The sequence below is a fragment of the Girardinichthys multiradiatus genome, chromosome 5 (assembly GCF_021462225.1).
Source record: "Girardinichthys multiradiatus isolate DD_20200921_A chromosome 5, DD_fGirMul_XY1, whole genome shotgun sequence".
In the NCBI taxonomy this organism is placed as follows: domain Eukaryota; kingdom Metazoa; phylum Chordata; class Actinopteri; order Cyprinodontiformes; family Goodeidae; genus Girardinichthys; species Girardinichthys multiradiatus.
Genome location: NC_061798.1, coordinates 33,136,550 through 33,161,809, shown reverse-complemented (window position 1 = coordinate 33,161,809; position 25,260 = coordinate 33,136,550). Strand labels below are relative to the sequence as shown.

The following is a 25,260-nucleotide window of genomic DNA, read 5'->3' as shown; positions in this document are numbered from 1 at the left end:
AATGATACTGATGTGAATGAACTAGAACCATTGTGTGAAATTGGCTTCAACTGAAATGTGTTTCAGACACATTAAAGAACCAACATAACAGCATGTTATTGCAGTCAGGCAACCATCAAAAGCTATTCTGGCCAAAAAATATTAAATCAAAAAATAATAATAGCTTGAATAAACTGAAGCAAAAACACACAAAAATCTAGCTTAAAAACCTTTGAGACTGAATGATTTCAGAGAAAAATAAAAATAAAGAAGTTATTAAGGCTAACAGTTAGGAAAATGTTGTTTGCTTAGCACTTTTCAGATAGAAATGACGCAAACGTCATCCAAAAAACACTAGTAGGAGTTCGCTTAATGGTAAGAAGAACATTTGAAGACTTTAGCAAAGCAGAAACTGTTAAAAAGGAATTTGATGGTAGCTTTTGCAGCACAAGCCCAACATTCCTGCTTTGTCATAAACCACAACCTGATGTAATTATTTAGAAGAGCTTATAGCAGGTCAGTAGGTTTAATATGTTGAATATCACTAAGGCAGATCATCAGCAATGTTTGAAAGTCAGTATTAATGATATCTTGATCAAGATTGTCTTCTCTGATTCTCATCAGAGTTGTACAGGATTAGGGATTCCCAGTCCCAGTTGTCCCAGTCTGATACTGTGGTCTCTGAGTCCATTTTTCCTGATGGCAACAGATTTTTTGTGCTTGCTGGAGTTCCTGCCATCTCCACCAATATCTTGCTTCAACGTTAGTTGTCTAGGTTAAAAAAGCTACTTTAATCTCCTCACAAGGCGCCATCTGAACAATTTCAGCAAAGCTATCCCATGGGATGATACCAGAGTATCTGCGTCTTCCTCAGAGATCCTGGGTGGACATTATACAGCCGCTGTCACTTATCAACACAGTTGCCAGAACAATGACACCAGGACCCTGTACTATGAACTACGATTTGTGGGTTATAGATATAACTTCATGTTTAGTTTAAGTTTTCTGTTTTTACAAAGCTGGTTTGTCTTTTATCTGGGCCTGTCACCATGGCAACTGATGCTAGCCACCTCCAGGGCAAGTCAGGTCTTCAGATTAGAAATCAAGTCCATCAAAGCACTGCCTCTCAATCAATATACGGTCTGAGAAAATGAATCAACGTAACGTACACAGGCTCTGGAAGAGCACCTTATTTTCCCCTCCCCATAGAGTTTGCAGGTTTTGAGAGGTTTTTGTGGATTCTCACGTCATTCAGAACATGACAATCCTAAGTGTGTAAATTCAGGAGAACTGAATCTCTTCTTGTGTGTCTTGATGACGTTTCACCTCTCACTCAAAAGGCTTTGTTGGTTCTGGACATGGGTTGGGAGTCCTAGAAGGTGCTGTCAAAAAGAATACTCCCAACCCATATTCAGAACTGAAGAAGCCTTTTGGACCAGAGGTAACACATCTTCAAGAAATAAGACAAGTTCAGTTCCCGATTACTCTATAAAGTTTTGTTTCATTACAAGCCTAGACTAAATGAAAAGTCCTAAACTATTATATTTACTATTTATATTTATTTTAACTTTTATTTGCATGTTCAATGTTTTGATTCTACACAAATAAACCTCAAATGTTTTGGAATGTGCAGCAGCCAAAGTTAGAAATATCGTTCGCTGAATCCATATAAATTAAAACTTTGTTATATGCTTGTGTCGTCTGTATTTTCTAAATGTGTTGTTTGAGTAGATCTTAGGAGAGTATTAACTTTTCTTCCATAAACTTATCAAATCCAATGCTCTGATTTCCAGTCAATGTAATACCTAATTATCCTTTACAGTGTTGTTCATCACACTGACATGTTGCTGCTTTAATTGCATTCTGACTGATGAATTTATGGAGTCTTAGTGCTGGATTTGATGAGTTTGAAGTCCTGCGGGAATCATGCTGATGTTTGCATCTTGGCATGTGTCTGGACTAACTGCTGGATCAAAGCTCTTTCCTCTGTCATTACTCACATTATGTACTGTATGAAGACTCCTTCCTCTGTTCTCACTTTCTCTCCACTTTCCTTCTTTTCATAAAATGCTAATGTCTTTTTTTAATCTATTGTCTGAATCACATGTTTTAAATTGCTACAGTATACATACACGTTACACTGATGACCTTTTAAATCTTGTGCTCTGGATATAATAACCCGTGTAGCGGCTGTTTGCAAAGTACTAAAATCCCCTGCCATGCCCATGTCAACATGTAGGATCCAGAACACATCACTTTTTAAATCCATCTTCCTCCCAATAACATTCTTTGTTGTTACCATCCTTTATTCTCCTCCATTCTATGCTTCCTGTAGTTTTATTTGGTGCCGCTTCAGTTCTTCAGGTATTTAAAGGAAAAGTAACTGAATGCCACTTTCAAGGCTGATCTCGACATCAAAACTACTCAAACTACACAAATGTTGCTAATTTCCCCATTTATCACATTTTAAGGAGAAATGATGACATCTCCAGTAGTTAAAAACTGATGGTCTGTTCACTCTATCTCTTTCTCTTCCTTTGCCCATCAAGGATTTTTTTCTCTCTTTTGCTCTTTTTGTGTTGTTCTCCCACTTTACCCATTTGAGCTAGTCTCCTAACAACACTAATGCTATTTTAAGCTCAGTTGAAGCACCTTCATTCAGAATCTGAGGTTCCTAATACGTTTTGTTAAATTGATGTTCAATAGTTTACAATTAATTAATTAATACTCAGCCAAGCAAGCTTTTTTGTATTTTTGTTTATTTTTCAGAATCCTCCTTCCAATTTCCGAGTCACTAAGACAAATCTGCCTGTTTTTTTTGTTGTTTTTTTTAAAGAACTGGCTATATTTAAAAATGTATAACTACGACTTTTAATTATAGATGTGTAGTTCAGCACAAAAAGATCAAAACCCCCTGGCTTCCAAGGTGCCAGATTCTTTTGTGGACTTTTGAAGTCATCATGATCAGTAACTTCCCAAGCGTTTTAAAGCAGCCAGTGTCCTAAGATAAACAGTGAAAGACCTTCACAAAGCCTAAAGAAGTATAACTCAAGAGCACCTCAAATATATAGTCAAGAACGTTTTGGCAGTGCGAAGTTGACATCAGCTCATCATGGACATGGAAGTCGTTAATTTTGGCTTTTAAAGATGCCTTTGGCTTGTTCTTCCAGCGTCAAATCATGATACCAACATAAAATTTCAATGAATCTTAAAAACAGGTAACAAGTTTGGGTTTTAATGCACATTATCTCTAATCAACACAGGTCGAAAGTTATACCCACAGGCTCCAATGGATACATACACCCCAACTAATATTTGAAAGGTTGCAAACAAACTGCACAACTTTTATAGCCTTTAACAAGATTCTAGCAAAGTTCAGACTAAATATTTGACTATTAAAAATGGTAGTGCTTATTTAAGTAGGATGGTTTCCTACCACAGATCCGACTTTTAAGTACAGTCCATAGATTTTTACTACGACCGAGCTTTCGGGCCATTAATGACATTTAATAATGCTTTATCCAGTACTAAATCTGTTTAGATGTGTGTCTAAAGTGTGTTTCACATCTTTATGGATCAAAGGCGCCGTCAAAGGAAGAAGGACCTGCTCAAAACTAACACTTTTCAGAATGACTGAAAGTGGTCTCTTCCACATTGTCAAGCAAAATGCATTGTGGAGAAAAGTTTCATTGGTGGATGAGGCAAAGTTGGAGATAGTCCATTTTTTACTGAAAGTCCTGGGGTTTAAATACCTGAGAGGACACACAACTGGCTTTTTTGCTAGTGGTGTAGAAACAGCAGAAAGAAGGCATGTGATCGCCCAAAGACTGCAAATATAAATCTCATATAAAGTAGAAAATAATAACAACATGCAGGTATTAAATATGGCGGGGGAGCGGAAGTCAAAACACTGCAAGAAAGGGTCCAGCAATTATTGTTGCTCAGCACATAAACCCGCCCCTCAACAATCCCAGGGTAATCTGAAAGTCCTTCCCCAGACCAGGACCTTTTATCCAGGAAAATGTGGACCCAGGAAATAAAAATTTTGCCGGTTAAATCGTGTTGAAACACGCGGGGGGCTTGCAAAATCCGTGGTAATGGCTGAAAGTGCCAGCAACAGAAATAGGGCTCATGAAAAGAAATATCTTTGGAGGAATCAGGCTTTGATACTTAAGAACACTGTCAAGCACGTTGGTAGTAGCGTCATGCTGTGGTAATGTTTTGCAACAAGTGGTACTGGTACATTTCACAAATTGAATGGAATAATGAAGAACAAAATTACCAAAAATTAACTGTTAGTTAATTGAAACATGGTTCTGATAGCGGGGAACATCAGACTATCAGAACTGGCTTTGTAATGGATAACTTCGCTAGCAATAAGCTTCTGGATTGGTCCAGAGCTCAACCTGTACCAGGAAAACAACCAGCTTAATCAATCTCCACTGTTTTTGACTCTCGTTAAATCAGACAAAATCCACAGCAACTTCAAACTTGCGCACCTTCTTGTTTTTCATCACTTCCCCTTCAAACAAGAAACAGTTTAGATGTAAAAATGAAAGCCATTTATGTCCATGAAGATTGCGTATTAACGTCTCACCTATATAAAGAAAACTGGGATGCCCCCAGAGTTTTGCACAGTACTGTAAGTAGACTTTGCTGAGAACGCATCCCTTTTCTTCTTTCATTTTTTGTTTCTGTGTCTTCCTCTCAGTCTTTTGCCTTCTTCTCTGTTCCTTTCTCTCTGTCCTTCTCATTTTTCTTTCTTCATCTGTGACGTGGAGTCCGGCTCATATTTGATGTGATCCTCCTTGTTCATCTCCATTTCCTGACAGGTTGTGTCTGGCGCTATGTTAGAGCCAGCGCCTCCTACACCCCCTATTTACCTCCCCTGTGCGACCCCAAGGATGGCCACTTGCTTGTGGATGGTTGCTATGTTAACAATGTCCCAGGTCAGATTTCAAACACCCACTCACCAGAACCTTCTATCTTTCTCCTTGGTCCCTGAATCAACAATCCACCACTTGGCTACCCTCCTCTTTACTCTTCCCCAATTCTCATTTGTAACTAACCCATCCTTGACCAGGTGGATATTGGGAGCCCATGGTTTGGAAGGAAATGTTTAATCTGACATTTATGATTTAGGTTTTACATCCTATTCTATGCATCCTATTCTAGGTTCCATTGGCTTTGTGATACACTCACACAACCCTCTCACTACATAGGAAGATATTCCAGGTATGCAACATTTCTGAGATCTGAGATGTTGCAATGCATGTTTAAACATCTAATGCATTATCATCTAGTTTCTTTCTGTCCAAAATATTTCAGAAAAAAATAATTAGTTTTTCCGTTGTCATAATGAGCAACTGTGCTGGCTTTTAAAAATAAATATTTTCATATAATTACTTGAGGGTTCTGTCTGATTGGTTGGTTTGAGCGGGCTTAACTGCTTTGGATTTAGTTGACTTTTAAACACCAGAAATGGATTTTATGATATGGATCTTGAGCTGAGAGGGATTTGTTAAAAGACTATTCACTTCCCTTGAACTTGTTTCACATTTTTGCAAATTACAACCACAGACTATAATGTTACTGGGATTTTATGTGATGGACCAACAGAAAGCACAATGGTTTTCAAAATGTTTAAGAAATGATCCAAAAAGTATGGTTTGCATTTGTATTCATCCCTGTTTACTCTGATAGCTTTGAATAAAATCCAGGAACACACCAGACTGGTCGGGGATATAGCTGTGGAGATATTTAAAGCAAGAAGAAGTTATGAAACAATATCTAAAGCTTTGAAAATCTCACTGAGCACTGTTCAGTCCATTGTATGAAAACTGTAACAGTATGACATGGCTGTCCATCTACATTGGCAGGTCAGACAAGGAGGGCGTTAACCAGAGAAGCAGCAGAGGTACACTACCGGTCAAAGGTTTTCGACAGTTTCTCATTTAATGGTTTTCTTTATGTTTATGACTATTTACGTTGTACGTAGATTTTCACTGAAGGCCTCAAAACTGAATGGACACTCATGGAATTATGTAGCAAACAAAACATTGTAAGAGAACTTTAAATATGTTTTATATTTTAGATTCCTTAAAGTAGCCGCCCTTTGCTGTAATGGCTGAAATATTAACCTCTGGCCGTCTCTCAATGAACCTCTAGGAAGTTCTTTAAAGACTCTTTGGAAACCCATTTCAGGTGACCACCTCATGAAGCTCATGGGGGGAATGCTAAGGGTGTAAAGCAGTAATCAAAGCAAAGGTTGGCTATTTTGAAGAATCTACAATATAAAAATGTTTAGTTATTTCACACGTTTTGTTTACTACATAAATCCATGTGTGTTCAGTCACATGAAAATAAAGAGATGCATTAAGTGAGAAAGTGTATCTAAAACTTTACGTAGTGTTTTTCTATCACAGAATATCCCAATAAAATACTTGGAAGTTTATGGTTTTAACATGATAAAATTGAAGTAATGAATATTGATGTGAAACACAGTGCGTGATACTAGAATACCAAGTCTCCTGAAACCTCACACCTGTATCGTACGTTTTCTGTTGCCACGGATCGCTCCGTTTCAGAGGATCTAAAGGATGTTTTTGTCCTATGGACTGAACTGACACTGATTTCCGTGAGCGTGTCACTCTCTTGTTTTATTTCAATCATCTCTGCCTACGGGAACACACTTGCCCTCTCCTGCTCAGCTCCTGTTCTCTTCCCTGGCTTTGCTTCCTTTTATCTGCATGCCAGTTCTTGTAGATGAGCTATAAATAAAAGAATGTGTTCTGGATCCTGCTGTTGCACACTTTAAACCTTTATGTAAACTGAACAAAGCCCTTAAATTTAAACCTAAAAACTCATGTAGCTGGTTATCTTATGTTTTAGTAGGATAATCCCACCTAAGCATTCGGTGTACTACATGCTCAGTGGCACCCTTCACTTTTTTCTGTGGTGCTCCTTTATCCTTCCAACCCATGTAGCGTCTAGCCTGCTCCATCCCCCTGCTGGCTCTGAGCTGTACTGCAGGACTGAGTAGGCTGGTTGCTTCCCTGCCATGTTCACAGTGAAAGACCTTGAAATATTGTTCCATCAACATCTGCTGCTGCTGCTTTGTCTCTAGAAACATTGCAATTAAAGGAGCTCAGGTGCAAGACTGATGGAAGCTGCTCTAGCATTTGTAGATGTTGTAGAAATTTTTAACATAAACGAATTCAGACAATTAGAAGCAGAAAAGCACTGTTGATTGGACCCTATTTGGAGGTCTGAGCAAGCCTTGGTGCTCTCCAGTGGTTGCCATTTCCTTAATTACCTTTTGCACAAGCCTCACAGGGCTTCTGTGTTGGGTAATGAGGTGTGCAACAGAGTGTAAAGGTTAGCAGCACGGCAGTCCCAGCCTTTGCAGGGATCAGCTACTGTCCTCTAGCTGAGCTTCCTCTGGTATTTGGATTGCTGTCTGTACCAACACTAATCAATTAAAGTTTAGCAAACGTTATTGAGATGTTATCCCCCCTTCCTCCTCCCTCATCCCCTCCCTGGTGTGCCAGGCTCTCTGTGGCGCTATGTACGGGCGAGCATGACCCTCTCGGGGTACCTGCCGCCTCTCTGCGACCCCAAAGACGGCAACTTGCTAATGGATGGTGGCTACATCAACAACCTGCCAGGCAAGTACAGGTGGAGTCTTCCCCCAGCTGCACCCCAGCCCCCTCCTTCAACCAAAACGACCTCTGAATGTCTGGGCCGCTGCTGTTTCTCAGAGGAGGGGCGAGGTGGAGTGATGGTTGGGGATGCTTTGTATGAGGGGGAACCACATTAATCGATTTACTAATGTTTACCTGGAACGGTAAGTAAAGAGCTGGGAAATTAATTCAGGGTAGTCCAGTGGTGATGCTGAGTTTTCCCAGTCTGAAAAAATCAAACCAATTTACATTATTAGTTTATCTTATGTCAAAGCAAATCATGTACAGGTACATCTTAATAAATGAGAATATTATAGAAAAGTTCATTTATTTCAGTATATTTAGTTCAAAAAATTAATCTCAGAGAACTCCAAGATTTATTACACACAGTGATTTATTTCAATCCCTTTTTTTGTTCGTTTTGATGACTAGCTTAAGGCTAATAAAGCACAAAACTATTGTTCTCTTAAGAAAATGACCTTTGACTTATAAAATAGGATTTTTACTACAGAAATCTGAGCAATCTGAAAATATTTCCATGTACAGTATAGGCACTCAATACCCAGTCGGGGCTCCGTTTACATAAACTACTGCATCACTGCAGTATAACTTCCCTAATGCTCTACTAAGGTGTTAAGGAAGCATAGGTTTCTTTATTAGTGTCCTTCAGCTTGTCTGAATTGTTGGGACTGGTTTAGATCAGGCCAGTTTTCTGGTCAATCAAGCCCAGTGATACTATGGTCATTAAATCAAACAGTGGTAGTTTTTTCTAACAGCTACGATCACAGTCCAGACGTAAATCAACAAGAGGAATGTGGAAGTTGAAGCTCCATGTTTAGGATAAATCTGTTTGTGTGGTGGTTCTTCAAGCTCTAATCCGGGCTTTATGAATCTCCCCCACACTCTTGGGTTTGTGTCACAATCAGTACAAGACTACAGTTTTCCCTGTTTTTTCTCCAATGTTTACTACCACAGTTTTTCTTCCACTCAACTTTCCATTAATATGCTTGAATAAAGCAGTTGGTTAAACACCCAACTTCTTTAGCAATATTATTTTGTAGCTTTTAATTCAGCTGACTTCCTCATGCAGGTGTAGGCTATAACATAGTATTTCTGTGTAGAAAAATAATTTCTTATTGACTTTGTGTAATATTAAAATTTTACAAAAAACTGAGTTTTGGACACCATAATCATCTAAAAGTACAGAAATAATTGCTCAAAATATATCAGTTTGTGTTTAATGTATCTGAGATTCATGTTTTGAATCAAATATCTGAAACAAGGTTTTGATGACCTTATAACATACTGAAATGCACCTGTACATAAAGTAAAGCCTGAAATTATTCATACCCGTGGCAAATTTAGATAATTTTTTATAGGACATGAGACCAGCTATTTAACAAAAAACAATGTAAAAGGAGAATCAGTTGTAAAAAATGAGTACACATTTTTTTTGCACGTAGAAAATAATTATCAATCAATAGAAAAATCTTTATTAGCATCACAGCAATCACCCATAATTTCTGACCAGATTTTGCATGTTTCTGTTGGTATTATGATAATTTATCTTTGATGAGCTCCTAGTGTTTGAGGTTGCAAGGTCTCCTTGTCATCACCCTAATCTATAGCCCCCTCCACAGTTTCTCTGTGAGATTTAAGTCAGGACTCTGGTTGAACCACACCAAAACGTTAATATTACTCCCAGTCAAAAAATAATGTTGGTAAATTTAAAACGTTACTTGTTTAAATCTGCCAGGGGAATTATTGATTATGGGCTTAATTATAAGCCAAAAAGTTGAATGGTACTAATCATCAATCAAGTCTCATATTTGCAGTTTTATTCGAATTAAATACATGATTAAATGTTTACTGAATAAAACTCTGGTTTGAAGATGGGAAAAGTCAGCAGTTTATCGAATTTACAGCCATTCTTATTGAATTAAAGCGGGTGATAGGATTTACCTGTCAAACAGCCTGGTGTAGAGGAAAGAAGAATTGGATGCAGATCAATCAAACCAATCAAAGCCTAAAACAACCATGAAGCTTTGCTTTTATTTTCCATAAGACACCAGTCCGTTCTGATAATGAAATCCAAGTGTGTTTGTTTTTTGTTGGGCTGGGCGATTTAGTATTTTAATTACCTTACCTGATGAGTTGTACCTAAGTATTTTAATACAGTCCCACTATAATTCTTCAAAGTTTTGTCCGAAAAGGTTATTTTCAATTTCAAACAATTGCTCATTGAACGTATTAAAAAAACACTTTACATTAATATATACTGCCAAAAAGCATAACTAAGGAACTTAATTGGCTTATTTTTGAGCTTTGATAACCAAATAAGACAGAGCTAACCCCAATACAAGTCGCCCAGTCCCATGTCTGCCTGTCAGATTTACTTGACATTTTAAAGTCAGCTTCTGTGTAACTGACTGTAAAATGTAAATGTTGTGTTTGTATGTATTCCTACTGATAGAAGAAACTTTGATTTATTCATTTATTTTGCAGATTATTAAATGTATTACTTAAATGCATATTTTTCTTTTTTACAGCCTTTATTTAAAGTTAACCAGGTTAATCGCATTGAAATAAAATATCTCTTTTACGAGACATCAGCACAGTTACATTACTAAAAACAATAAAGAAAGACTGCACCTGGTCTTTATGATTCCCACACAATGTGTAAACCCAGGAGCTGTGTGTATATACAATGTACTGATTAAGACTTCCCTGAAAGAATAATCAGTTCAGATGAAACACTTTTTATTTGGAAATCTTGTCAGATAAATGAAGCTTTCCCAGCTTATCCAGCTATTGGAATAAGTATCCTATATTTAATGTTTTCCGCCTCCTTTTTAAGGATCTCACAGATCAGCTCTTTTTATTGTTTTTCCTTACGCAGGGGTTTATTGTTCGTGGTTTACGGTTAGTCTTCCTGTTTCCGTCTTTGAATGGATTCAACACCACAAAAAAAAAAGTTTATTGCCACAAAACTCTAAGACAGAGAGAAAAGCCATGCTTTTTGGACTGGATAATGTTCAGTTTTCTTTGTCCACGTCAGAGTTTTATCTAACGAATTGACCATAAATGATCTGGAGTTTGTCAGCATAAGCTGATGTTTTTGTGGTGCAAGTCCACCCAAATTGTGTTTCTTGTGTCTTGTGTTCAAACAAACAATCCCCCAACACGGCGTTCATTTTCTTCAACTTCCTGCTGCTGGTTTTTGTCTTTCTGTGTTTGTACATCTGTGTGACTGTGTTTTTGTGGCAACCCGTCCAACAGCGGACATTGCGAGAAACGTGGGTACCAGGACTGTTATCGCCATTGATGTGGGGAGCCAGGATGAGACGGACCTCTGTAACTATGGCGACAGCCTGTCTGGCTGGTGGCTGCTGTGGAAGCGGATCAATCCCTGGGCAGAAAAAGTGAAGGTAAAGTATGGGACCGAGTGTGGCTTAAATAACAGAAAACCGCCTCAGAGGTTTGGTTAGGTTTTTCTATAAAATTAAGTGATTTTAACATTTACAGCACTTACAATCCCATTACTATAGCAGTCTGTTAGCCTAAATTATCTGACCGTTCCCACAGGTGCCCGACATGGCAGAGATCCAGTCACGCTTGGCGTATGTGTCCTGTGTGCGGCAGTTAGAGGTGGTAAAGAAAAGTGCCTACTGCGAGTACATCCGACCACCTATTGACCGCTTCAAGACCATGGATTTCGGCAAGTTTGATGAGATCTATGTGAGTGAAACTTCTTAGAGCACACATAATGCACCACACCAGTATTTTTACCATCAGGCACTGCAGGTGCATCTCTATAAGAGAACCTTATATATAGAAGTGTGTGTGTGTGTCTACATATATATATATATATATATATATATATATATATATATATACATATATAATTTGCAAAGAGGATTGGGTGGCGGACGAAGGTGGAGACCTCAGCGGCCCGATCCCCGGATGCTTAGGCTGGCTCTAGGGACGTGGAATGTCACTTCGCTGGGGGGGAAGAAGCCTGAGCTTGTGTGGGAGGTCGAGAGATATCGAAATAGTCGGGCTCACCACCACGCACAGCAGGGCTCTGGATCCTATCTCCTCGAGAGGGGCTGGACTCTCTTCTACTCTGGAGTGGCCCACGGCTGGGGTGGGTTTACTTGTTGTCCCCCAGCTCAGCCGTCTCGTGTTGGGGTTTACCCCATTGGATGAGAGGGTCGTATCCCTGCGCCTTCGGGTTGGGGAGAGGTCTCTGACTATCATTTCAGCCTACGGGCCGAGTGGTAGTGCAGAGTACCTGGCCTTCTTGGCGTCCCTGTCGGGGGTGCTGGATAGTGCCCCTCCCGGGGACTCCATTATTCTGCTGGGGGACTTCAACGCCCACGTGGGGAACGACAGTGACACCTGGAGAGGCGTGATCGGGAGGAATGGCCTCCCTGATCTGAATCCGAGTGGTGTTTTGTTATTGGACTTCTGTGCTAGTCACGGATTGTCCATAACGAACACCATGTTCATACATAAGGGTGTCCATCAGTGCACTTGGCACCAGGACACCCTAGGCAGGAGGTCGATGATCGACTTTGTTGTCGTATCATCAGACCTTCGGCCGCATGTTTTGGACACTCGGGTGAAGAGAGGGGCTGAGCTGTCCACTGATCACCACCTGGTGGTGAGTTGGATCCGCTGGAGGAGGAGAAAGCCGGACAGACTTGGCAGGCCCAAGCGCATAGTGAGGGTCTGCTGGGAACGCCTGGCGGAGCCCTTGGCCAGGGATGTATTCAACTCCCACCTCCGGGAGAGCTTCGACCAGATCCCGGGGGATGTTGGAAACATATAGTCGGAGTGGACCATGTTCTCCGGATCTACTGTCGATGCTGTTGCGTGTAGCTGCGGCCGTAAGGTCTGCGGTGCCTGTCGCGGCAGCAATCCCAGAACCCGGTGGTGGACACCGGCAGTAAGGGATGCTGTCAAGCTGAAGAAGGAGTCCTATCGGCTGTGGTTGGCTTGTGGGACTCCAAGCGTGAGGCCAAGCGTGCTGCAGCCCGGGCTGTGGCAGAGGCAAAAACTCGGGCCTGGGAGGAGTTCGGTGAGGCCATGGAGAAGGACTACCGGTTGGCCTCGAAGCGATTCTGGCAAACCGTCCGGCGCCTCAGGAGGGGGAAGCAGTGCTTCACCAACACTGTTTATAGTGGGGGTGGGAGACTGCTGACCTCGACTGAGGACATTATCGGGCGGTGGAAGGAGTACTTCAAGGATCTCCTCAATCCTGCCATCACGCATTCCATGGTGGAAACAGAGGCTGGGGACTTGGGGTTGGACTCTTTCATCACCCAGGCTGAAGTCACCGAGGTGGTTAAAAAGCTCCGTGGTGGCAAGGCTTCGGGGGTGGATGAGATCCGCCCTGAGTACCTCAAGTCTCTGGATGTTGTAGGACTGTCATGGTTGACACGCCTCTTCAACATTGCGTGGCGGTCGGGGACAGTGCCTCTGGACTGGCAGACTGGGGTGGTGGTCCCCCCTTCATGAGAAGGGGGACCGGAGGGTGTGTTCCAACTACAGGGGGATCACACTCCTCAGCCTCCCTGGTAAGGCCTACGCCAGGGTATTGGAGAGGAGAGTCCGGCCGATAGTCGAACCTCGGCTTCAGGAGGAGCAGTGTGGTTTTCGTCCCGGCCGTGGAACACTGGACCAGCTCTATACCCTCTACAGGGTACTCGAGGGTTCATGGGAGTTTGCCCAACCGGTTCATATGTTTTTTGTGGACCTGGAGAAGGCATTCGACTGTGTCCCTCGTGATGCCCTGTGGGGGGTGCTCCAGGAGTATGGAATCGGGGCCCTTTATTAGGGGCCATCCGGTCCCTGTACGAGCGGAGCAGGAGTTTGGTCCGCATTGCCGGCACTAAGTCGGACCTGTTCCCGGTGCATGTTGGACTCCGGCAGGGCTGCCCTTTGTCACTGGTCCTGTTCATAACTTTTATGGACAGGATTTCTAGACGCAGCCAAGGGCCGGAAGGGGTCTGGTTTGGGGACCAGTGGATTTCGTCTCTTCTTTTTGCGGATGACGTGGTCCTGCTGGCCCCCTCTAGCCAAGACCTACAGCATGCGCTGTGGCGGTTCGCAGCCGACTGTGAAGCGGCTGGGATGAGGATCAGCTCCTCCAAGTCCGAGGCCATGGTACTCGACCGGAAAATGGTGGCTTGTCCTCTTCAGGTTGGAGGGGAGTTCCTGCCTCAAGTGGAGGAGTTCAAGTATCTCGAGGTCTTGTTCACAAGTGAGGGAAGAATGGAGCGGGAGAGCGACAGACGGATCGGTGCGGCTGCCACAGTAATGGGGGCACTGTGCCGGTCCGTTGTGGTGAAGAGAGAGCTGAGCCGAAAAGCAAAGCTCTCAATTTACCGGTCAGTCTACGTTCCTACCCTCACCTATGGCCATGAACTTTGGGTCATGACCGAAAGAACGAGATCCCGGATACAAGCGGCTGAAATGAGCTTCCTCCGTAGGGTGGCCGGGCACTCCCTTAGAGATGGGGTGAGGAGCTTGGCCATCCGGGAGGGGCTCGGAGTAGAGCTGCTGCTCCTCCACATCGAGAGGAGCCAGTTGAGGTGGCTCGGGCATCTATACCAGATGCCTCCTGGACGCCTTCCTCCGGAGGTGTTCCAGGCACGTCCCACTAGGAGGAGGCCCAGGGGACGGCCCAGGACACGCTGGAGGGACTATGTCTCTCGGCTGGCCTGGGAATGCGTGGGCTCCCCCTGGAGGAGCTGGAGGAGGTGTCTGGAGAGAGGGACGTCTGGGCGTCTCTGCTGAGTCTGCTGCCCCCGCGACCCGGTCCCGGATAAGCGGAAGACGACGAGTACGAGTATATATATATATATATATATATATATATATATATATATATATATATATACACACTGCTCAAAGAAATAAAGGGAACACTTAAACAACAATATAACTCCAAGTAAATCAAACTTCTGTTAAATCAAACTGTCCACTTAGGAAGCAACACTGATTGACAATCAATTTCACATGTTGTTGTGTAAATGAAATAGACAACAGGGAGAAATCTTTGGCGATTAGCAAGACACACTCAATAAAGGAGTGGTTCTGCAGGTGGGGACCACAGACCACTCATCAGTATCTATGCTTTCTGGCTGATGTTTTGGTCACTTTTGAATGTTGGTGGTGCTTTCACACTCGTGGTAGCATGAGACAGACTCTACAACCCACACAAGTGGCTCAGGTAGTGCAGCTCATTCAGGATGGCACATCAATGCGAGCTGTGGCAAGAAGGTTTGCTGTGTCTGTCAGCGTAGTGTCCAGAGCCTGGAGGCACTACCAGGAGACAGGCCAGCACACCAGGAGACGTGGAGGAGGCCGTAGGAGGGCAACAACCCAGCAGCAGGACCGCTACCTCCGCCTTTGTGCAAGGAGGAACAGGAGGAGCACTGCAGAGCCCTGCAAAATGACCTCCAGCAGGCCACAAATGTGCACGTGCCTGCACAAACGGTTAGAAACCGACTCCATGAGGATGGTATGAGGGCCCGACGTCCACAAATGGGGGTTGTGCTCACAGCCCAACACTGTGCAGGACGCTTGGCATTTGCCAGAGAACACCAGGATTAGTAAATTCGCCACTGGCGCCCTGTGCTCTTCACAGATGGAAAACGGGTTCACACTCAGCACATGTGACAGACGTGACAGAGTCTGGAGACACCGTGGAGAGTGATCTGCCTGCAACATCCTTCAGCATGACTGGTTTGGCAGTGGGTCAGTAATGGTGTGGGGTGGCATTTCTTTGGAGGGCTGCACAGCCCTCCATGTGCTCGCCAGAGGTAGCCTGACTGCCATTAGGTACCGAGATGAGATCCTCAGACCCCTTGTGAGACCATATTCTGGCGCGGTTGGCCCTGGGTTCCTCCTAATGCAGGACAATGCTAGACCTCATGTGGTTGGAGTGTGTCATCAGTTCCTGCAAGATGAAGACATTGAAGCTATGGACTGGCCCGCCCGTTCCCCAGACCTGAATCTGATTGAGCACATCTGGGACATCATGTCTCGCTCCATCCACCAACGTCACGTTGCACCACAGACTGTCCAGGAGTTGGCGGATGCTTTAGTCCAGGTCTGGAAGGAGATCCCTCTGGAGACCATCTACTGTCTCATCAGGAGCATGTCCAGGCGATGTATGGAGGTCATGCAGGCACGTGGAGGCCACACACAATACTGAGCCTCATTTTGACTTGTTTTAAGGACATTACATCAAAGTTGGATCAGCCTCTAGTGTGTTTTTCCACTTTAATTTTGTGTGTGACTCCAAATCCAGGCCTCCATTGGTTAATAAATTTGATTTCCATTGATGGTTTTTGTGTGATTTTGTTGTCAGCACATTCAACTTTGTACAGAACAAAGTATTCAATGAGAATATTTCATTCATTCAGATCTAGGATGTTTTATTTGAGTGTTCCCTTTATTTTTTTGAGCAGTGTATATATATTATTTATATATATATAAACAATGAAATTGAAACAGCTGTCATTTTAGTGTGGGAGGTTTCATGGCTAAATTGGACCAGCCTGGTAGCCAGTCTTCATTGATTGCACATTGCACCAGTAAGACCAGTGTGAAGGTTCAATTAGCAGGGTAAGAGCACAGTTTTCCTCAAAATATTGAAATGCACACAACATTATGGGTGACATACCAGAGTTCAAAAGAGGACAAATTGTTGGTGCACGTCTTGCTGGCGCATCTGTGACCAAGACAGCAAGTCTTTGTGATGTATCAAGAGCCACGGTATCCAGGGTAATGTCAGCATACCACCAAGAAGGACGAACCACATCCAACAGGATTAACTGTGGACGCAAGAGGAAGCTGTCTGAAAGGGATGTTCGGGTGCTAACCCGGATTGTATCCAAAAAAGATAAAACAACAGCTGCCCAAATCACGGCAGAATTAAATATGCACCTCAACTCTCCTGTTTCCACCAGAACTGTCCGTCGGGAGTTCCACAGGGTCAATATACACAGCCGGGCTGCTATAGCCAAACCTTTGGTCACTCATGCCAATGCCAAACGTCAGTTTCAATGGTGCAAGGAGCGCAAATCTTGGGCTGTGGACAATGTGAAACATGTACTGTTCTAATTGAACCTTCACACTCTGCTCTTACTGGTGCAATGTGCAATCAATGAAGACTGGCTACCAGGCTGGTCCAATTTAGCCATGAAACCTCCCACACTAAATGACAGGTGTTTCAGTTTCATTGTCCAACCCCTGTATGTATGTGTATATATATATGTATCTATATATATATATATATATATATGTATATATATATATATATATATATATATATATATATATATATATGTGTGTGTGTGTATATATATATATATACACTCACCGGCCACTTTATTAGGTACACCTGTCCAATTGGTTGTCAACGGAAATTTCTAATCAGCCAATCACATGGCAGCAACTCAATGCATTTAGGCATGTAGACATGGTCAAAACGATCTGCTGCAGTTCAAACCGAGCATCAGAATGAGGAAGAAAGGTGATTTAAGTCACTTTGAATGTGGCATGGTTGTTGGTGCCAGACGGGTTGGTCCGAGTATTTCAGAAACTGCTGATCTACTGGGATTTTCACGCACTGCCATCTCTAGGGCTTACAGAGAATGGTCCAAAAAAGAGAAAATATCCAGTGAGCGTCAGTTCTGTGGGCGCAAATGCCTTGTTGATACCAGAGGTCAGAGGAGAATAGCCAGACTGGTTCGAGCTGATAGAAAGGCAACAGTAACTCAAATAACCACTCGTTACAATCAAGACCTGCAGAAGAGCATCTCTGAACGCACAACACATCAAACCTTGAGGCGGATGGGCTACAGCAGCAGAAGACCACACCAGGTGCCACTCCTGTCAGCTAAGAACAGGAAACTGAGGCTACAATTCACACAGGCTCACCAAAATTGGACAATAGAAGATTGGAAAAACGTTGCCTGGTCTGATGAGTCTCCATTTCTGCTGCGACATTTGTATGGTAGGGTCAGAATTTGGCTTCAACAATATGAAAGCATGGATCCATCCTGCCTTGTGTCAACGGTTCAGTGGTGGTGGTGTAATGGTGTGGAGGATATTTTCTTGGCACACTTTGTGCCCCTTAGTACCAATTGAGCATCGTGTCAACGCCACAGCCTACCTGAGTATTGTTGCTGACCATGTTCATCCCTTTATGACCACAGTGTACCCATCTTCTGATGGTTACTTCCAACAGGATAACGCACCATGTCATAAAGCACAAATCATCTCAGATTGGTTTCTTGAACATGACAATAAGTTCACTGGACTCAAATGGCCTCCACAGTCACCAGATCTCAATCCAATAGAGCACCTTTGGGATGTGGTGGAACAGGAGATTCACATCATGGATGCAGCTGACAAATCTGCAGCATCTGTGTGATGCTATCATGTCAATATGGACCAAACTCTCTGAGTAATGTTTCCAGTACCTTGTTGAATCTATGCCACCAAGGATTAAGGAACTTCTGAAGGCAAAAGGGGGTCCAACCCGGTACTAGCAAGGTATACCTAATAAAGTGGCCGGTGAGTGTACGTGAAATATGTGTGTGTGACCGTAAATTGCTTTGTGCATATTTTTTGCTTTGTACATGTTATTTACAAAGCAAATACCACCAATATGATATCTGAGCGCAAACACACCCAACGTGCTGGAGATCCGCTCTGAGTTGTCCTCGCCCACGTAATGTAAATATGAAGACCGCCACAAACAGCCAGCACAAAAATGACAGAAAATTCCAGTTTGTTACAATGTCGGGAGCTCCTCAGAAATCAGAATCTCTCTTTATCAGGGAGGAATCACAGTCTAGGTGGCCTTTCTATATCAGGAAATGATGTGGATGGTTTTAATGTACAGCTACAGATTATAAACCACAGTAGAATGATTCACACTTTAAACCGATTTGCATTGAATAATACACTAGATCGATGAAGATGCTTTTATTGTTTGTTTTTTGAGTTAATTTATTTGAGTTTGGTTTATTAAGCAGTTTTGTTGAAATGTTCTGTAATCAAGAAGTTTGTATTCTGAACATAAAACGATAATAATGCACACTATCTGACGTTAACATTGTCTGTAGAGTACAGAAATGATATGATGCTTTGTCAGGAAACCATACCTCCTTAGAAAGAAAGTAATATAACTACTGTTACATTCTGACAGTATTTTCCTTTTCATTAAATATAATCGGAACATCAGATGGTCTTTTCTTGGCAGCAGAATTTCAGGTGCAAATTGTCCTTTGCAAGAATTTTGTTTAGATGACCGTGCACACCTTTTTCTTTATTTTGGGATGTGAAATGCTGATCTATGTAATATTTTTAAGCTGGTTAAAAGATGAAAAATGTTTGTTCACTTCCAGTAAAGGAATAAAGTACTTGTGCATATAACATTTTAAAAAAGTAATATTTCTTAGAATGCCATGAACTAACTTCATCTGTGGAGGTTTTACCTCCAAATTCCATTTTATCAAAAACTCAAATACGTTAATTATTGACCATGTCTTTACATATTCTAACTTTTGAAAATGTTGCCACGTTAAATTCACTTGTTGGCTGAAAAAAACAGTTTTTATTTGTTTATTTTTTATTCTTTTTTGAATGGCTTGCAGGATATCGGCTATCAGCACGGCAAATTGTTGTTCACTGGCTGGGCTCGAGGGGACATCATCGAGAACATGCTGAGGGATCACCGCTCAGCTGACTACAATGACAGCAAGAGAACAGATGTGAGCAGAGCTCATTAATCAGAACTGTTATTGGTTTCCTTCAGAACATTCAAGTTCACCATAAAAGTGTTTTATCAACAGTATAACGAAGATGATTCCTTGTCTCATAGTCCTGCACGTGTCCAGGAGCTGACTTCACGGATCTTGCAGAGATCGTGTCCAGGATCGAACCGGTGCAAAGCTTCGTAGCAGCAGAAGGTAAAGGCTGCTTCCCAATATGTCCATTCTGCCCTAAACGGCATGTTTCTGGGACAGATGTTGTGTGGTTCGCATGATAGATTAGGGCACTGTAATGAATAAGGCTTGGTGGCACTCAATTGTTGTTGTTTTAATAATATTAATTCATTTTATTCATGGAGGCTTTTTAAAGAATTTCAGTGTCACTTTACAATGTTAACAACATTTAATAGAGATTAATTGATAACACAAAAAACACACAGTCGCTATAAAACTACTGAATGAAAACATAGACACAAAAATGTGTAGAGTGTGATGTGAACAGTGGGGATCTGTGGGGGTAAGCTAGTCTAAACAGGAGAGTCCATGAACCTGTTGCAAAGGGAGAGGGGAATGTGTATGGGGTGTATTGGGTATGGAGTAAATAGTCCATGGATTTCCTTCAGCGCTCTCTATAGGTGGCATAGTAATGACTTTAGGCAATTGGAAATGGCTGTTTTGTGGTGCATTCTATTGATACATGTCCTTATGAATAGTGAGTCCAGATTTCCTCAGTTTTGATTTCCTGGACTTTTTCTGTAAACCAGGGGGAAGAGTGGGTGAAGGAACCAGTCCAGATTTTTAATGGATCCAGGATATCCAGGATTTTATTCAGTTTATGGTTAAACAGAACAGGGTACCAATTAAATTACGATTCTCTGGGGAGAGCACCCTCCTGCATAGTAGATGTTATTTATCTATAATGTGTGCTTTAAATCTCTGTGTTCAGCGGAGGAGTCAGACTGTCTGACAGAGTATGAGGAAGATGGGATGGACACAGTGAGAGAGGAAGAGGGGGAGGAGGAGGAGGACGAGGCAGAGGATCCTGAAGACCACTCCCCAGGAGAGTGGGGACAGAACGGAGTCTTCCAGACTGTGAGTCCTGATAAAAAATAAAATGAGTCATCTGGTTCAAGCTGGCCTCTGGTTTCTTGTTTTTGCCTGAACCTTCCTCTTCATCGCCCAAAAACTCACACAAGCTTGTTTGAGGTAATTCCAAATACTACCCTGAATCCAATGAAGTTGGGATGTTGTGTAAAACGTAAATTAAAAACAGAATACAGTGAATTACAAATCCTGTTCAACCTTTGTGAAACTGAATACACAAAAACAAGATGTTTAATGTTCAAACTGATAAACTTTATCGTTTTTCCAAGTATTCGCTCATTTTGAATTTGAGGTTAGGACTGTGTACAAAATATCAGATTGACTGTTTGACAGATTAACGTATTAGTGTTATTAGGGAGAAATGTTATTATTAAAGTGCAGATAATAGCTTTCAGTTTTCATGCAACTAGGGCTGAAACAATTAATTGGATTAATCAGGACTTATTTATTATTGAAATAGTCGTCAACTAATTTAGTAATTTGAACAATCATTAACTGCAGTATACAGACTCTGAAAGATGTCATTTGCTGAAAGAACAACCCACTCAGAGCAGTTGTTAGGCCAAAATTGTACAAAACAATATATACATTTTGCATTTAAAATGAAAACCTTCTTTGTTGGTAAATATGCTCTATCCATGACTCCTTAAGTGACATAGTTGTAGCTTCACCTGGTTCAAATTCTGTAAAAAAAAAAAAAATCTTCAACTAAGCACCTTTTGCTATACAATTATCAATTGAAAAAATAGTTGACAGATTAATCAGTTAGCAAAATAATCGTTAGTTGCAGCCCTACATTCAACTAAACTGGTGTTACTTATTTCAAACTCCAAAATGTCTTTATGACATTTCAAGGTAAGGACTATTAATACAACCCATACAGTAACAAAACTTCCTGCTTTTTATTTACAATAATGATCAGATAGAACCTTATTTTGTTGAGAATGTAACAAACTAATGGATTTAAAAATGATATTTCAAATAGAAACATGGTTAAATGCATATCTTGTGCATAAAGCTGACACTTTTAGACCACAGGAAAACCAAAGGTGTGTTTCCATTAACCTGAACCTTTATTTGTTGAATGTTAATCATTTTAAACTTGATCTTCCCTGATCTGTTTGTTGGTCTCCTAAAGCTGGTAGGGTTGGTGTCCTACTGCAAATACCGCAGGAATACATCTGAATGTTAATGCAATCACATCATTCAGATTTGGCCATTCATTCATCCTCAGTGAACAGAGGAGAGCTCGGCCATCTTGATGCACCTTCCTGGGAGGGCGGAGGTGTTTTATTTTTATCACATACATGTTTTAAAACCCTAAAATGTTACGTTCATTCTCAGATTTGCTCTCTCCATCTCCACAGGCAGCTGATGGCAGATTTCTGTGTTTTAAAGGTTATTAAAGTTAACAGAAACTATGAACTGATCCAGAGTTTATCGTGGGACGACTACGGGTGTATTCACACTTGCCACTTTTGGTCCGCTTTAAACGGACCAGAGTTCGTTTCCCTCCTTGGTCCGGACCTTTTGTGCAGGTGTGAATACACTCAAGCGAACCCTGGTCCGGACCAAACAACCGGACCGAGACCCACTTTTTGAGGTGTTCTCAGTCCGCTTCCAAACAGACTGGTGCGGTTCGCTTAATGTCTGAATACAAACCGGCCCCGATCCGAACCAACTACAAAAAGCGTAAGTTTCTTTGGACATAAAAGCCACCGTAGCCGGTAGCAAAGGTGTGTGTTGTAAGGTAATCATACCTGATAAGCTGTGTGTTGCTTAGCAACGCTACTGGCTTGTTGTGGGACAGGGTACGTAGAGAACGTCGGCGTTCAGCACGCATTCTCCGACAGGGTTCCAACATTATAAATGGAACATCTCAAAGTCTGCGTTGAATGAGCTGCTCTTCACCCTCACAATAATATTGCGGCTTTAATAACGGCACAAATATGCAGAACAGAGGTGCTGCACGCAGCACGTCTACAGATGTTTTCCTCAATTTCTGGATCTTTGCTCTGTCCCGCCCCCGTCATTTTCTGTCCAATGGGAACAATGATCCCGTGGCTTTGTTTACAAGTAATAGTTCACTTGCAAAAAGTACAATGTGAAAACAAACCCCACCAAATGAAAAAAATAAAGTTAGCTTTTGGTCCGGACCAAACAAGCGGACCAAAGGACTTTCCTGGTGTGAATACATTAATAACCTGAGTAAAAGGCTTTGAAAAATACTAGAAAAACCTGAAAGTTCAGGGTAATATCAAAAGCATTATCCCCAAGCCCATTTTCTGGGGTAAATGTCTAGCATCATAAAACTGCGCTAGTTCCTTGAAAAGGTTCCTGAGGTGGAAACTGGCCTTTAGTTGCATTTTATGTTAATAAAACCACCTTCTGTTCTGCAGGATGAGGAGAAATCTGTGAGGCAACGCAGGAAATTTACCAGCGACTCCAACGCTTCTGAGATCTCAGACTGCTGACAGAGGGCCCTGGAGGAGCAGAAGTCAAAATCGAGAGTCAGACTACCAAGAGGGCCAGAAACCTTCAAGACTTGACACATGGACACCACACTAAACATCTGAAATTTCAGCAACATCGGAACAATTTGGGGGTTTATTTGCAGTTGGGTTTTTTTGGGACCACCTTTAAGAACCAAGCTTGTTCTTATTGAGACGCCTTTGCTTTAGTATCTGTGGTCCTCGATGTAAACATGGTTCCACCAACTACCACCCTTTGGTTCCTCCTCTTAGAGACACTAAACGGGCCAGAATTTATACCACAGAATTTAACATCAACATTTCAGATCATGTTTTCTATAATCATTGATGTGTTTGATTCGGCACCCTCGCCGTTGAGGGTTTGTCTTAATTTATGGGCCTCGTTTTCTTTTATGTGGTTTATGTGTGCCATATGTTTTACTTGTGTTATGGTCATTTTTATTTCAGATTGGCAAAGCTTCAATTAGCTTGTTGCCAAGAGACGCCAGCCTGGGACAGGCAGGGCCTAAAGGTAAATGGTGAACCAGTCTTCTATAGAAAAATCAGTTGTTTATGTGGAGTTTATGATGAATAACTTAGAGTTGGATCAGTGTTGAAAGCAGTACAGGGATGGGTTGGGATTGGAAGAAAAGAAATGGATCATTAAGCAAATTCATGTGATTGTTTTAATTAAATGTATAACTTAAGTTCAGTTAATCAAATTGAACTAGAAACGCTTTATGTGGATCAGTTACAAGGAAGGAATCTGAACAGCAAAGAGGGATGATTTAAATCTTAATGATTGAATGAACATATGTGGGTCCCAGAAACTTCATTTTTAGATCATATCTGAATCAATGAATGCCTTTCTAACCACCGTTCTCCATGCTCAGTGAATGCAACTGCAACGGGTTTGTTGGGCTCACCTCAATAAGCAAACAAGCGCGTTGTTTCTGTTTGCATAATGTCAGCACTCAGGGTTCCTGCGTATGACTTTACGCTCATGGTGAATAATATAAAAAGGTTTGTTTTGAGCTTGATTCTCCGAATGGGCGCTCATAAAAATCCCCAGAACCATGTAAATAATTAATTGGCACAGAAAATACGCAGAAATCCAGAGTCATCTCAGTAATACTTCTTTTAGAAACTGTAACAATAACGTGTTTCATAATGTCAGTATTCATATATGTATATGAGAGGGATTTTTTTAAGTTGACGCTTTGCTGCATAATAGGGAACCTAAACCAAAAATAATAAGTTGTTCACTTAACATCTGTTCTGTTGGTTTCAGCAGTTTTTAGTCTGTTTTTTTTTTGGTTTTTTTGTATTAATTATATTTATTGTTTAATTTATGCATCTACTTTGTAAATTAATTAACATGGCTTTAGCTTTTTGCACTGAAATGTATGAGGTATTCTTTGCTAGGACAAGGATTACAAAGAGGTTGTAATTTATGATGGGAAATAAATATAACGATACCCTAACCTGTTCTGTGTTGCTTTTAATCACCGAGTAGTGAAGCAGCTGAAGTTTTCCATTTATAGACAAAGTTTACTAAACACCCTGCATAACACAAGTTTAGGATTACATGGCTGAAAACACGTGCTGGGAACCCTTGTGTCGGTACACCTTCCTGTAAATTATGCCGTTCTTGTAACTTTCACGCCATGTCTTGTTTAATCAATGTGTTCGGAATGTAGACGTAGCTGAGTAAGTATTAAATTCTGCTTTGCAACAAAAAGTTGGCAATTTATTTTATGAGTGCATTTTAATAAATGAGAATAATTCAACTTAAATGTGAAAACTCAAAAATAGCACAAAGAGCATTACTGCATCAATGCGTCGTGGCCTGGAGGCGATCGACCTGTGGCACTGCTAGGTTTCAGCTTTCATTCTGTCAGTTCATCTGCATTGCTTTGTTCTGGGGTCTTCTCTTCCTCTAAGAGAAGATCATTCGAGTCCCTATGGAGTTTAGGTCAGGCCAGTTTGCTGGCCAATCAAGCATAGTGATACCATTGTCATAATACCAGGTATTTGTACATTTGGCAATGTGGGCAGGAGCCAAGTCCTGTTGGAAAATGAAACCAGCATCTTTATAAAGCTCTGAATGTTTCTGATGGACAACTGCACTGACTCGATTTGATGAAATCTTTCCTTTCCACTTTGGGAAAGCAGTCTTCCCCATGCTTCACAATAATTGCAATTAAATAATGGAAAACCATGTGG

At 41.6% G+C, this 25,260-nt stretch overlaps 1 protein-coding gene across 5 annotated transcripts in view; it reads left to right on the top strand.

Annotated features, from left to right (window-relative positions):
• The window catches only part of pnpla6 (patatin-like phospholipase domain containing 6), a 61,279-nt gene extending 36,761 nt beyond the window's left edge, over window positions 1-24,518 (top strand). The window contains exons 30-37 of one of the 5 annotated variants that reach the window (XM_047365603.1): window positions 4,812-4,928; window positions 7,530-7,646; window positions 10,941-11,089; window positions 11,247-11,399; window positions 19,343-19,459; window positions 19,570-19,657; window positions 20,406-20,551; window positions 22,963-24,518. In XM_047365603.1, coding sequence (XP_047221559.1) covers window positions 4,812-4,928; window positions 7,530-7,646; window positions 10,941-11,089; window positions 11,247-11,399; window positions 19,343-19,459; window positions 19,570-19,657; window positions 20,406-20,551; window positions 22,963-23,037 — 962 coding nt within the window. In that variant the 3' untranslated portion in view covers window positions 23,038-24,518. Of the gene's footprint in view, window positions 1-4,811; window positions 4,929-5,154; window positions 6,013-7,529; window positions 7,647-10,940; window positions 11,090-11,246; window positions 11,400-19,342; window positions 19,460-19,569; window positions 19,658-20,405; window positions 20,552-22,962 lie in introns of those variants that run through there. The other 4 variants (XM_047365605.1, XM_047365604.1, XM_047365606.1 and 1 more) reach the window with 4 other exon arrangements.
• The last annotated feature ends 742 nt before the right edge of the window (window positions 24,519-25,260 follow it).